General features: G+C 42.3%; 1 protein-coding gene across 2 annotated transcripts in view; it reads right to left on the reverse strand.

Moving 5' to 3' along the window:
• Positions 1-14704, reverse strand: part of SLC24A2 (solute carrier family 24 member 2) — a 279119-nt gene that overhangs the window by 3832 nt on the left and 260583 nt on the right. For both annotated transcript variants that reach the window (XM_070376129.1, XM_070376128.1), the window contains 3 exons: positions 14298-14429; positions 3159-3248; positions 245-411 (listed from right to left, as the gene is read on the reverse strand). In XM_070376129.1, coding sequence (XP_070232230.1) covers positions 245-411; positions 3159-3248; positions 14298-14429 — 389 coding nt within the window. The remainder of the gene's footprint in view (positions 1-244; positions 412-3158; positions 3249-14297; positions 14430-14704) is intronic.

A 14704-nucleotide genomic window follows, 5' to 3' on the forward strand; every position in this document is an offset into this window, starting at 1 on the left:
TACAACACCCGCTCTCTATGTAAGTGTGTGTTTCTCCCTGTCCAAGGATAACTTATTCTTCATGAAGTTCTGTGAAAATGAAAAAATGGAGTTGGTGAGACTGAATGATACTACCAGTCTTTTCTTTCTGTTGGTATGGGTTGGTTTTGGGCTCTGAGATACTGGTCATGACTTCACAAGCTTCTAAGAAGACAAAGACAGTGGTGGAGCTGATGTGACCCTTTATATAATGAGTTCTACTCACCCTACGGTGATGTCAAAAATGTTGCTTCCAACAGAGCTGGACACGGCCATGTCCCCAAGTCCCTTCCGGGCCACTATGACACTGGTGATCAGGTCAGGGATTGAAGTCCCAGCGGCCAAAATGGTCAGACCCATGATCTCTTCACTAATGCCAATTGTCTCTCCAACCTAAAAGCCATGACGGGCAAACAGAGGAGTGTTTGAAGTCACAAAACCATCAAGACCACTAACATTTCAATGCAACTCCCTTTTAATGAATTCTTACTCTCTGCTGTGCTGGGTGTTGAGATAATAACAATGAATAAGCCACAGTCGTTGACAGAAAGATTTATATTTTAATGATACTCAGACCCAAGAGATCAGGAATGTTGGCACAAGGATTAAATAGGTAATCTGAAAAAAGAGCTCTGGAAGACTAGAATGCAGCCTCTATTTGATTTTTGTTAAGACCAGGCAGAGGAAGCAGAAGATCAGAGTTATAAATGCCAATTGGTCATTGGCCCCATGGGCCAGTGCCTGACAATGGCACCAGATCGTGTAGCAAATGTGCCCCTTAATTTATGATTGTAGATTAAGAATTGATACCCAGTGTCCCCATTTTCCCTTAACATCTCCTATTGTCTGTAACCCACTCTTAAACATTTTTAGATTGTACCATTTCCACAGAAAACTTGATTTTGGATTTTTAGGGTTTGGTAACATAGGACTGTAAGTCAGCAAGGCAGCCTTGCTGAAAGCAACAGTTAGGAAATCAGAGGACCTTGCTCCAAGTCTGGCTCTGGCATTTATTAAGTACTTGACTTAGTGCTAACTGGACCAATTGGGTAATGTCTTTGGTCCTCAATTTCTTTCTTTTTCTTCCAGTTTTATTGAGACGTAATTGACATATAGCTCATGTAGCTGTCACTTTCTAATGGAGAGCAGTGAACCACGAGGGCAGGTATACTAGTTCAGTTCCCTAGGCTCTGGGGCGGTGTGACCGTCAAATAAAGGCAGCTCCCAACTATGCTTTTAAGCTAGTGGGAACCAGCTAATTGGCAAACCTGCGCATAACAAATAGCTGAGCACTAAATGGTGCACTTCCTATCATTTATAGCTTTTACGGGTCAAAGGTGCAAATGACAGAATTAGTGCTACAGACTTAATAACAGAATCTGTTATTTGATCAGCTGTCTGGATGTTTTGAAAGAGAAAAACATTTCTTTGGTGAAAAGAAAGAGAAACGTCTCATTCATTATTGGCAAATAAGGCTTCTCTTTGTGCATTCTGTATTTCTGGGCTTTTTATTTTTGATAATTATAGTTGTTCCAGGGATTGTGTTTGTATTTTTCTACAAGAGAATGAAAAGAGAATAAGACTGTGGAATTAAGATAATCATTAAAAAGTAAAGAAAAAGATCGAAGCTTGTAGGATGATATTTTCGAGGAAGGCTAAAGAAAACTATATAGGAACAATACATTCCAGTAAGTGAAAAAAATCACTTTTTTTTCTTTATCTGTACATGGAAGAATAAAAATAATTATTATAGAAGGCCATTATATATGTTATAAATGGCAAACATTCATAGCCTGGAAATCTGGAGGCTGAGAAACAGCTTTTTAACTTTTTTTAACGGGTGTGCTCAATCGTGTCCGACTCTTTGCGACCTCATGGACTGTAGCCCGCCTGGCTCCTCTGTCCATGGGATTTCCCAGGCGAGAATACTGGAGTGGGTTACCATTTCCTTCTCCAGGGGATCTTCCCGACCCAGGGATTGAAACTTCTGCGGTGATTTCTGTTGGATATTGTTAGGAAACGTCTCTTCGTGAATGTAGAAAATAATGACTTGGGGGCAAACAGAATGTCTTCAGGGGGCCAATGATTTTTGGAAATATTGAGGAAGAGTAATCTGAAGTCAATGTCAGTAAAATAACTGTGATAGGAATAATATGAAATACATTGTAGGAATAACACTTGGTTTATCAGCCAATATTTTCAGTGGATTTTGTTAGTGATGCCATATGTTCTTTCTAAAAAAAATTAAGGTGTAATTTCCATACAGGAAAATTCACCCTTTTAAAAAAAGTGTACGGTTTTGTGAGTTTTGAAAAATATATGCAATCCTGTTTCTCCACACCCTCATCAACAAATGGTATTGTCTGTCTTTTTGGTTGTAGTTGTCCTAATGGTTGTGAAGTGGTATCTTATGATTATTTTTAAAACAACTTTAATTAGCTCTAAGCTTAACTCTTATCTGTAAACTGTGGATAATAATATTACCTGCCCCACAGAATTTATACCCACGTAGAAGGACAAAGGGAGGTGAATTGTGCATATTCAGGCAGTACACATTCAGTCAATAACGGTAACTGTTAGTACCTCTGAGAACATAAGACCGAACATAAGACCTTTGTACCTCCTTTTTCCTTTCATGTGCTACAACAAACAATTCCTGAGAGTTTATTCTGGTGATGGGCATTACGACTGGTATTGAGTTAGAAGTAGTAAAAGTGAAATACTTTGTAAATTCAGGCTCAAGGAGGAGACCATTTTGTCTCCACGTCTTTTCCTAAGAGCCAGTTTGATGAGAACGTGAGATGAGTGGCTGTCCAAGTGAAAGGAAGTGTCGCAGAGCTAGGCAAAACCCTGACATTCCTCCAGGCCCGGGCTGGCCTGGTTTCAGGCTGCAGAGGGCAAGTTGTGGATAGACTTGCCTTTCCTCCACACAGCTGTCTGGGGCTATGCCAACTTGATTCCACCCTGCAGAGAAAGGCCAGGAGACGAGGGAAAGTTAAGTGGAGTGAATTCCTTTAGTCCTGGAATATGTGTGTCAGCTGCTATACCCTTGTGCCAGTTTCAGAAAGCAAACACACTGATGAGCCACCTGGCAGCCAAGAGAAAAGCCAGGCAGATGTGTGTCCTTCTCAAGGTCTTACCTGATGTGCCCACCAGACCATCAAGTAAGAGAAGACGGCGATCCAGGAGATGGAGCCGAAAAACGTGATGGGAAAAAACTTCCTTGATGACTGCAAGAGAACCAGGAAGAGGGGAGAGTGTGAGTACTAACCGAGGTGATCTGCCATCCTGGTGAAAAGTGAAAGTGTTAGTCGCTCAGTCGTCTCCAACTCTTTGCGACCCCCATGGACTGAAGCTTGCCAGGCTCCTCTGTCTAGGGGATTTTCCAGGCAAGAATACTAGAGTGGATTGCCATTCCCTTCTCCAGGGGATCTTCCCTACCCAAAGATCAAACCCAGGTCTCCTGCATTGCAGGCAGATTCTTCACCATCTGAGCCACTGGGGAAACCCATCAGTAACCCTTGGTTGAGCTGGGACATTAAGATTTCTCTCGGGAATGTGAAATTGGTTGAAGCCAAGCCATCATAAAACTGGCTGCTGAGATGGGAAGTCTTTTTTTTTAAATTTATTTTTAATTATATGATATTGCTTTACAATGTTGTTGGTTTCTGCCATACAACATAAATCAGCTGAAAGTATACATCCATCTCCTCCTTCTTGAACTTCTCCCCCATTCCACCCCTCTAGGTTGTCACAGAGCACTGGGCTGAGCTGCCTGTGTTATGCAGCAACTTCCCACTAGCTATCTATTTTACATATGGTAATGTATATGTGTCAATGCAACTCTCAGTTCGTCCCACCTGAGATGGCAGTCTTTTGAAGAGAAGGTCTGTTCCTACTGCTGGGTGCTCAGATGCTCTCTGTTCCTGCCCTTTCCCAAGGCTTGGCTTCTCAACCTTGCCTTCAACCCCTCAGTACTCCATATCCCCCCTCCTTCTCCTGCTCCCTTTTCTACCTCCTCTTCAAGTTCATGAGAATCAGTCTCTATCGCTTTGACTCATGTATCCTAATAATAATCCATCTGCCAGAAAGCCTATGGGATTAATTACATTTAACAAGAAAGATCAATAGTTTCAAAAACAAATGGGCTCATTTTACAGCCCCGCGGATTATGAGGAAAAGCCACAGAGAAAAAGCTATCACCACAGTTAATACAGGTTCCCGAGGATGGCCAGTCTCTCAGATACTGGAGCCACACAAGTAGCAAATGCCCACTTGCGCTGCTCTCCACGGGAGTCGCAGAGTAGACACTCTTGGGAATGTTTCCTCTCCTGTTCTCTACCCTTAACTATGTAATGTCCAACTACGGAATTGGGCTTTTAGCCCTAGGCTTTGTGCAATCTCAGGCTTACAGGATGAGCACTTTTCAAATTTCTTTCAAACATCGGCCCAAATCAGATAGCAAAATGCAATGTTTCTTATTGATCCCACTACAGGGAAATCCATGCTTGCGTTGGATGGTAGTGGTGTCTTACTGATGCTCTTTTTGCAAATTGGGATCCTTTAAAACATGCTCAGAAAGCATAATATTCTTAGAGAGCCACTTATTATTGCCAAACACTTTTTATTTCAAAGCTTTCCACTTTTAGAGACAATCTTAGTTTTTGCTTTGATAATACCATCCAATTCTGCCCAGAGAAATAAATGTAGTTGACTTGGATGAATACTATCTCACTTGTCTGAAGGGCTGACCTTGGGCAGTCACACAGAACACTTCTGCCACAGCTTTTGAGAGCTTCATTAACAGCAAAAGATAAACCTGTACACGGTAATCTTTTGAATATCAATAATGACAAACACAGTCTTATCGCTCCAAACAGGCTTGCGTTCTCTGTACTTAGTTCAAGTTTTTAATATATGTTTTCATTATCATTCACATGGTTCTGTTAAATTTCACAAGAATCATTTTCTTTCTTTCAATGGCTGTGGTTTTTCTTGGGCCACTGGTTAGTATGGATGTCTGTAAGACCAGTGGTCTTGATTCAACTGAGGAAAAACATCAGACCCCAGTAAGTAGCCACAATCTTATTTTTCAATGTTTCCCCTGAAACATCTGGCTGAAATATTTTCACATTTCAGACTCAGACTCTTTCTGAGGACCTGAGTACTATTTAATGGGTTATGGGAAAAAAGTAATCAATTTTCAAAGTGGAGGTTGAGACAGTTACTTTGAAAGCAAATTCCTTTTTTTAAAAAATGTGTTTATTTTTATTTGGCTGCCCTGGGTCTGAGTTGTGGCACGCAGGATCTTCAGTAGCATATAGGTTCTTTGTTCCCTGTTAGTTGCTCAGTTATGTTTGACTCTTTGTGACCCTGTGGACTGTAGTCTGCCAGGCTCTTCTGTCCAGGCAAGAATCCTGGGGTGGGTAGCCATTACCCTTCTCCAGGGGATCTTCCTGACCCAGGGACTGAACCCAGGTCTCCTGTATTGCAGGCAGATACTCTATCATCTGAGCCCTGACCAGGGACCCAACCTGGGCCTCCTGCGCTGGGAGCACAGACTTAGCCACCGGACCACCAGAAAAGTCCAAAAAGCAAATTCCTTTAAAGCAAGGAGGTAGCTCCAGCTGGAGATGAGATTATCTGAGCCTTGGAATTGCCAGTGCCAAGTTTCCCCATGCAAGGCATTTAGCTGATTAGAGTCTCCATTCTTTTCCTCTGGTCACAAGTCACTGTTTCAGGACCCTAGGTGTAATGAGCATTTTATCTCCCACGGCCATGCTGTGTCATAGGGAAGAGAAGGGCCCCTCTTGTGATGTGGGGCCACAAGTGTGGTTTGAGCAGCAGCCTGTTTTTAGTTTGATTCTGAACATTCTGGGAGGATATGGAGTATAATCTCCACACTATAACATGGCACATGGACTGGATATCCTGGGAGAGTCCTCATTTCATAGACTGTCCCCTTTCCAGGTTAGTTAACATACTAAGTATGTAAATATTATTTTATTATTATTCAAGTTTTTGTACATTTGCATATCTGTTCATTGATATAGTGTCACAAGTCAGAATCAAATTATTTCAACATATTTCTCATCCGAAAAATATCCCTGAAGCATAAAACATTCCCGGTCAAGAGGCAGAAAATAAGTAATTGAATTAAAGATTTAAAGGAGCCAGTTCAAATCAATGTATTAGTGGAAACCTCTGTAATTCATATTTGATGCTTCAGTTCAGTTCAGTTCAGCTCAGTTCAGTCGCTCAGTTGTGTCCGACTCTTCACGACCCCATGAACCTCAGGACGCCAGGCCTCCCTGTCCATCACCAACTCCCGGAGTTTACCCCAACTCATGTCCATTGAGTCAGTGATACCATCCAATCACCTCATCCTCTGTCATCCCCTTCTCCTCCTGCCCTAAATCTTTCCCAGCATCAGGGTCTTTTCAAATGAGCAGCTCTTAGCATCAGCTGGCCAAAGTATTGGAGTTTCAGCTTCAATATCAGTCCTTCCATTGAACACCTAGGACTGATCTCCTTTAGGATGGACTGGTTGGATCTCCTTGCAGTCCCAAGGGACTCTCAAAAGTCTTCTCCAACACCACAGTTCAAAAGTATAAATTCTTTATTTATAAAGCACTCAGCTTTCTTTATAGTCCAACTCACATCCATACATGACTACTATTAAAACCATAGCCTTGACTAGAGGGACCTTTGTTGACAAAGTTATGTCTCTGCTTTTTAATATGCTGTCTAGGTTGGTCATAACTTTCCTTCCAAGGAGTAAGGCGTCTTTTAATTTCATGGCTGCAATCACCATCTGCAGTGATTTTGGAGCCCCCCAAAAATAAAGTCTGACACTGTTTCCACTGTTTCCCCATCTATTTGCTATGAAGTGATAGGACCAGATGACATGATCTTAGTCTTCTGAATATTGAGCTTTAAGCCAACTTTTTCACTCTCCTCTTTCACTTTCATCAAGAGGTTCTTTAGTTCTTCTTTACTTTTCTGCCATAAGGGTGTGTTCATCTGCATATCTGAGGTTATCGATATTTTCCCAGCAATCTTGATTCCAGCTTGTGCTTCCTCCAGCCCAGCGTTTCTCATGATGTACTCTGCATATAAGTTAAATAAGCAGGGTGACAATATACAGCCTTGACGTATTCCTTTTCCTATTTGGAACCAGTCTGTTGTTCCGTGTCCAGTTCTAACTGTTGCTTCCTGACCTGCATACAGGTTTCTCAAGAGGCAGATCAGGTGGTCTGTTATTCCCATCTCTTTTAGAATTTTCCACAGTTTATTGTGATCCACACAGTCAAGGCTTTGGCATAGTCAATAAAGCAGAAATAGATGTTTTTCTGGAATTCTCTTGCTTTTTCCATGATCCAGCGGATGTTGGCAATTTGATCTCTGGTTCCTCTGCCTTTTCTAAAACCAGCCTGAACATCTGGAAGTTCATGGTTCACGTATTACTGAAGCCTGGTTTGGAGAATTTTGAGCATTACTTTGCTAGCGTGTGAGATGAGTGCAATTGTGCGGTAGTTTGAGTATTCTTTGGCATTGCCTTTCTTTGGGATTGGAATGAAAACTGACCTTTTCCAGTCCTGTGGCCACTCTTGAGTTTTCCAAATTTGCTGACATATTGAATGCAGCACTTTCACAGCATCATCTTTTACAAGTCTTAATCAAGAAGCTAACTAGTAATTATTTGACATATAAATGTACCTAGTGTTGGATTAGGGGCTCATTGAAAAAAAAGATTAAAAATAATTTTTCTTTGTAAAATTTCAGGTCTTCATCCTTAACTAGGGGTAGGAAAAGTCTGGGCACCTATTCTGTACCTAGATCTTGAACTAGACATGAAATTTAAATCTAGGTCTGTCTGACTCTATATAGCACATATTCTTAGATGTTAGGAATCCAGGTTATATTCATTTCTAAAGAAAAGACAGGGCCAATAATGCTCAAAATATACCCAGCTTTGGACACTTAATGGTCATTATCATCATAATACTAGCTTGTGCTCTGAATGTCAGAAAATAAAGAACATCAGGGAAATACAGACTAGCATTCCAGCTGTACGACCATCTGCCTCACCCAGCCTCCCATACAGTTCTTTCTTTGGAAGCATCAACTTTTCATGCATCAGCAGTTTGGTTAAGTGTTTCTGGACCATCAAAGTACCTTATCATTTCCAATTTCACAGCCCAGGTAATTCCTTCTTTCATTTTTTTCTGGATTATTCCCCTTCTTTGGACTCTATGGTCTCATTCCAGTTATCACTGCCCAGTAGAACCTGTACAGTTATTTAGTTACCAGTCTCATTGGAAGGCTTCCCTGGTGGCTCAGTGGGTAAAAGAATATGCCTGCAATGCTGGAGACCTGGGTTCGATCCCTGGGTTGGGAAGATCCCCTGGAGAAGGGAATGGCAACCCACTCCAGTGTTCTTGCCTGGAGAATCCCTTGGGCAGAGATGCCTGGCGGGCTGCAGTCCACAGGGTCACACAGAGTTGTACATGACTGAGCAACTAACACTTAATACTCATTGCAAGGAAGAAAGAGCTCTTCAAGCCAAGGTCTGGTGTGTCAATTCCTGGTTTGTAATGGTGGCTCATTCTGACATCTGGTGGGATGGGCCTCACACCAATTAGCAGAAAGCAAATTGTGTCCATGTGCTGGCTGGCACATGTGTCCATTTTGTTCCCAATGTAATGGTTTACTTGTATAATTGATAGCTAATGTTCTCATTAGAAGTTTTTAGTACATCAGAATGATACTTTCTTGGCTTAGAAAACATTGCTGGACACTAGCTGGTGGCACAAATTTGCCATCTACTTATTTAAATTAAAAAAAAAATATTCACCAAGCATCTCCTCTGTGCAAGGTTCTGGGGCATACATATTTAACAAAGTTCTTCAAAGCAATCCTGTTAAAGATTGAAAGTATGGTCTCTGGATTACTATGACCAGTAGTAATCCTTGCTTGTCAATTACCAGCAATGTGCCCTGAGACAAATTATTTCATCTCTCTATGTCTCAGTTTCTGTAAAATGAGGGGAATAACAATATCTAGTTGTATTGAGGATTTCATGCAGATGAAATGTCTATCAAATTCCTTGCATGGAACAAGTGCTCAGATAGTAATGGGAGTTGTTATTAGACAATATTAACCTCAATTTGATTTTTAAGACATGAAAAAACTGAAACTCAGGGAGGTGAAAATGACCTCAGACATCTGGCTTAGAGTCTTGGCTTTGCTTCTTATTAGCTGGTCTTGCTTGGACAGGTCACTCAAACTCTCAGGGCCCCAATCACTCCATCCTTGCTAGAACCATCCTTGGTTCACAGTAGACGCATAATAAATACTTGGTGAGTGAACTAATGCATGACAGAAACTGCAAAATCCTGGGTGAGTTGTAAGTACCTTCCTAGATCTGATGGGTCATGTTTTGGTATCTCATGCATTCCTGTTTTGGAAGAACACCCATCCTAGGCCATGAGAGAATATAACTTTGGGGGGGTCTTTGTTTCCTTTATTATTTTCAATTTTCATCAAAGACATTAAGGTTGCATTTCAGTTCTTGGACTTTTAAAACAAAGCCACTAATTTAAGAAAACTATAAATGTGAAACCCACATTAATTATCTGAGCTGAAAGTATGCATAATTCAGCAAATACTGTCATACAATTTGCATATAAATTAAGTGGAAATAAAAACAAGTGGGGGTATAATTTACTCTGAAACTAGATGTGTATACATTTAAAAAAATCCTGTTTTCATTGTAATTATTGTCAAGGTTTAGGATGCTCATCTCCATGGGTAAGTCAAAAACTACTCAGGATGCAGAGCTACCAGGCTCTGAGGAGTAGCAAGTGTCTCTTCTCTCCCTGGGTAATTTTTCAAGAGGCCCTGTGGCAAGACATGAGGACAGTGGCAGACTGAAAAAAATGGCCATATCACGTTATAATTCCTCCCATGGAGAGATAAGGTCTGTTTCCCAAGCTTTTGAATCTGGGTTGGCCTTAGGCCTTGCTCTGACCAATAGAATGTGGTAGAAATGACAGCATGCAGGCTCTAAACTAGATCTTTGTGGCTTTGTGACTTTCATTTTCACTACTCTTGGAACTTGGCCGTCATATGAATAAGCCTAGGCTAGACTGCTTAAGGACAGAAGACCACGTGGAACAGAATCAAGGTATTCCAGCTGACATTCCAGCCTCCAGCTATGTAAGTGAGAGGTGGAACTGTCAGGCCAAGCCTCAGCCACATTGCCAACTCGGAGGATTATGGGCTAAAAGAATACTTGTTTTAAGTCACTAAGTTTTGGGATGTTATACAACAAAAGCTAACTTATGCAAGATCAAACCTAATGAAACTCTCTTGAGCTGAGCATGAGCAAGAAGCTGCTTACTGGCCTTTGTACCAACCAGCAAGCTTGTTTTGTTTGGCATTCCATATATGCAAAGAGTGACCATGTAACTCAAGCCTGTATGCTCTGAGAGTAAACTGGGACTATTGTATCGATGGTTATCTATGGTTTCCTGAATCACAGAACATTAAAGCTGGCCAGAAATTTAGAGATCTTCCTCCACTCCTGTATTACACAAAGGAGGAAATATGAGGTCGAGATTTGAGATGTGACTTTCCCATGATTGCACAATGCGTGTGTCTCGTGGGAAAAACCACTGCAGTCAACATGGTAGCATGAGATTGCTCCAGAGTCAGGAGACCTGGGTTTGAGTCTAGCTGCTCCCTCTAGTGAAAGTGAAAGTAAAGTCGCTCAGTCGTGTCCGACTCTTTGCGACCCCATGGGCAGTAGCCTGCACCAGGCTCCTCTGTCCATGGGATTTTCCAGGCAAGAATACTGGAGTGGGTTGTCATTTCCTTCTCCAGGGAATCTTCCCAACCCAGGGATTGAACCCAGGTGTTCCGTATGGTAGACAGACGCTTTACCATCTGAGCCACCAGGGAAGTCCTAGCGAGAGCATGAAGTCCTAGCTCTCACTAGTAAGGCTGTGCTTTGTTTCCTCTACTGAGTTTAGAGCAACTTAAAAATAGGAATTGTGGGACTTCCCTGGAGGTCCAGTGGTTAAGACTCTGCACTTCCAATGCAGGGGATGTGAGTTTGATCCCTGGTTGGGGAACTAAGATCCCACATGCCAGTGTGGTGTGGCCAAAACATTAAAAAAAAAAAAAGAGGAATTGTGACTGATGTGACTTTATGTCTCTTTTAGGGCATAAAGCCTGATGCCTGGCACATAATATATGTTTAATAAATATTTGCTGAGGAAATCTACAAACACCCAAGGTTCTACCTAAAAGCCTCATTTCTGCTTGGAACAGCACACATACTCAGGAAAAGACAGAAAAAAATCCAGTCCACACAGCAATGGCCCTTCAGGGTACAGTGGGGAAAAATCCCACCGGCCACCCCAGCACACGCTGTGGGGGCTGGCTCCTGTGGGGTACTGCTCAGCGAATGACCAGTCAGCGGCACTGCACGGGGAGTATCCTGTTCAGCTGCATCTGCTTGCTTTTCACCCTGGGGATTACGGCATCAGCCAGAGCAGGTCTAACTGTAGCCATGGTGGAGTCCTGTTTGTGGTCCAGGAGTCCCTGCTTGAGAGCGCTGATCTTCCCTAACAGCTTCCTTGACTCGGATCACAGAGGGAGCGAGTACTCTGCCAGCCTTTGCTCTGAGTCCCACCCAGCCCTGAGGTTCCAGGACCTTGAGTCGCTGGCAACCTCCTCCTCCCATTCCTGCACGTCTTCCTGATGGCTCCAGCAGTTGTACACTGACATCGATCACTCTTTTCTTTAAAAGTTATTTAAAAAATTATTATTAAATTAAAAAATCGATGTAGAATTGATTTACAATATCATGTTTCAAGTGTACAGTACAGTGATTCAGTCCTATATATATACACTATGTGTATATATTCTTCAGATTCTCTTCCCTTACGGGTTATTATAAGACACTGAGTCTAGTCCTCTGTGCTGTACAGTAGGTCCATGTTGGTTATCTGCTTTATAACATTGATCAGTCTTATTAGCGAACCAGGCCCCTCTGCTCTGGGCCATATCACACTAGATCTGCTATGGGGATTTAGAAAACCCTGTCTGTCTCCCTCATTTTCCTCCCTGAGCTAAGCAAAAGCATTGAGCTAAATAGCAGAGCAATGGTGAGAGAGAGAGAGGGAGAAAGAGGCAATGAGTGAGTGAGCGCATGTGAGCACGTACATCTCAGAAATGTCCTTGTGATGGGAGCCAAGAAGAAACTGAACGCATTCCAGCTATTTGGCTGCAGGTTTCCAGGAAGCCAGGCCTTTGTATAGAGCAGATGCTCTGTAACAGCATCTTGAAGAAAGAAACCTAGATAATGCTTTAAATGAGCCACACCTGCTACATTCACCCATTCCTAGCAAACGTCTAATGCCAGGGGTCTTTACGTGAGGGGTCATTCCTGGCCTGTACTTGATAAGACAAGGCTCTCTGTCAGGTTGGCTTATTTCTGGGTCAGAACAGAGTAATGAGACAGGATGTTTCTCCAGTCTTTTTCAAATGAGGAAAGTGGGATCATCGGGGCTTTTGAAGAAGGATGCTAAATTATGCTGGATGTTATTGCAGTATTCTATTCCAAATGCTTTTAGCAATGTTTTTGTATTTTTACCTTCTGGCACCAAGAAATATGAGGAAGAGCCCAAGCTGTGTGGTCACATGGGCCTGGGTGTGAATCTCAGCTCCATGCCCTAGGAAGTGACCAGGCGTGAGCTAGTTAACTCCTTTTGCCTAAGTTTCTTTCTACTTATGCCTATATATATATATGTAAAATTAGTAGATATACACTTTTGTTGAATGAGTACATGTGTGAAGGCCCATAATAAAAAAGGGAAGCTGTTTCTCTTTATTTCTTTATTTGTCATTAGTTCTTTCACCTTTTGGGGCAGTGGCCCAAGAACCCAGTTTGACAACACTGGAGGGGATGTTCTTTTAAGCTGATCTACACTCAGACTATACTTTGCTGATTGTAAGATGGTATTGTGTTCATAGCACCCAGCACACAATCGTGGAAGATAATAATATTCATTATGGTAATGATAATACTGGAGGGAGCAGATCAGACATGTACGCATTTATACCACACGAATGCATTGCTTTAAATTATTTTTTGAATTGAATGAGTAATTTGTGTACACAGTCAACAAAATGCAAGTCACCCTTCTGCCTCAGACCTTCATTTCCACTTTGCAAAGACAATCACTGTGGTAGTTTTAAAACATGGTTGCAAATTCTTTGAAATTGCTGCCATCAAGGGTGTCATATGCTGTAGGACACTGATAATTTTGTTGCCCTAGACAGATTTATGATCGCTCTGACTAGTAGAGTTCAGTGGAGGTGACTGTGTGACTGCTGAGACTAGACTAACCAGAGACAAGGAGCTTCTCCTTGTGTGGCAAGAACACTGACTCTTGGAGCCAGGACCCCTTATGAAAGACATTTGACTATCTTGATGCTGCCATACAGTGAGGAACCCCAGTCACACAATAGGTTCTCTAGGGGATGATCCCAACTGAGCCCAGACCTTGAATCATCTCTGCTCAGGTGCCAGAAACATGAGCGAAGAAATCTCCAGATAGTTCTGCAGCTGCTGCTGCTGCTAAGTCGCTTCAGTTGTGTCCGACTCTGTACGACCCCACAGATGGCAGCCCATCAGGCTCCTCTGTCCCTGGGATTCTCCAAGAAAGAATACTGGAGTGGGTTGCCATTTCCTCCTCCAATGCATCAAAGTGAAAAGTGAAAGTGAAGTCACTCAGTTGTGTCCGACTCTTTGTGATCCCATGGACTGTAGCCTACTAGGCTCCTCTGTCCACGGGATTTTCCAGGCAAGAATACTGGAGTGGATTGCCATTTCCCTCTCCACCAGATAGTTCTAGCCCCCAGTCATCTAAGCCTTCCTAGCTGAGGCCACAGACATTCTGGAACAGAGACCAGCCATCCCCAGTGTGTCCATTTGAATCCCTGATCCACGGGATCCACGAGCAAAATAACCTGGTTGTCATTTCACACCACTAAGTTCGGGGGGTGGTTCATTATGCATATTTGCTAACCAGAACAATCACTATCATCACGCATCTGTCCAGAGAAATTTCAAGCACATATATACATACGCATGTATATATGTCATCCTTTCTTCCTTTCCTTATAGGAGCAGGCTCTTGTTGTATGCTGTGCTTCCCCTCCTCCCCTGACGAGAAATTAAAAAAAAAAAAAAATGCTTTACTTACAGGTTTTCGAACATCAGGTAAGGTAATCCAGAGAGGAAACACTATGGGGAGAACAATTAGGAATGTGACTTGTTTGCGTGGATCAGAAGGCCAGGCCAGGCTGAGAGGCTGGTCCTCTTCATCTTCACCTGTCTCTGTGGTCTGTTGTAGAAACAAGGAGATAAAAAAATAAACAAAAAATGATAATAACGTCCTCAGGCCACAAAACAAGGAGGGGATCTTCAGATCCCACTAGCAGCTTTCTTGGGTCATCTCAGCTGCTTTCATCTATGGACTTTTTAGGTCTATAAGAGAATCCCATCTGTCATAGTCCGAATCTCAGGAACAAGAAATACATTGCTCAGCCATGTGGATTTAAGAACTTCCTTTCCTTTTTACCTTTCCTGGTGTCTCAGATGGTAAAGCAT

Source organism: Bos mutus, chromosome 8 (assembly GCF_027580195.1).
Source record: "Bos mutus isolate GX-2022 chromosome 8, NWIPB_WYAK_1.1, whole genome shotgun sequence".
Taxonomy (NCBI): Eukaryota; Metazoa; Chordata; class Mammalia; order Artiodactyla; family Bovidae; genus Bos; species Bos mutus.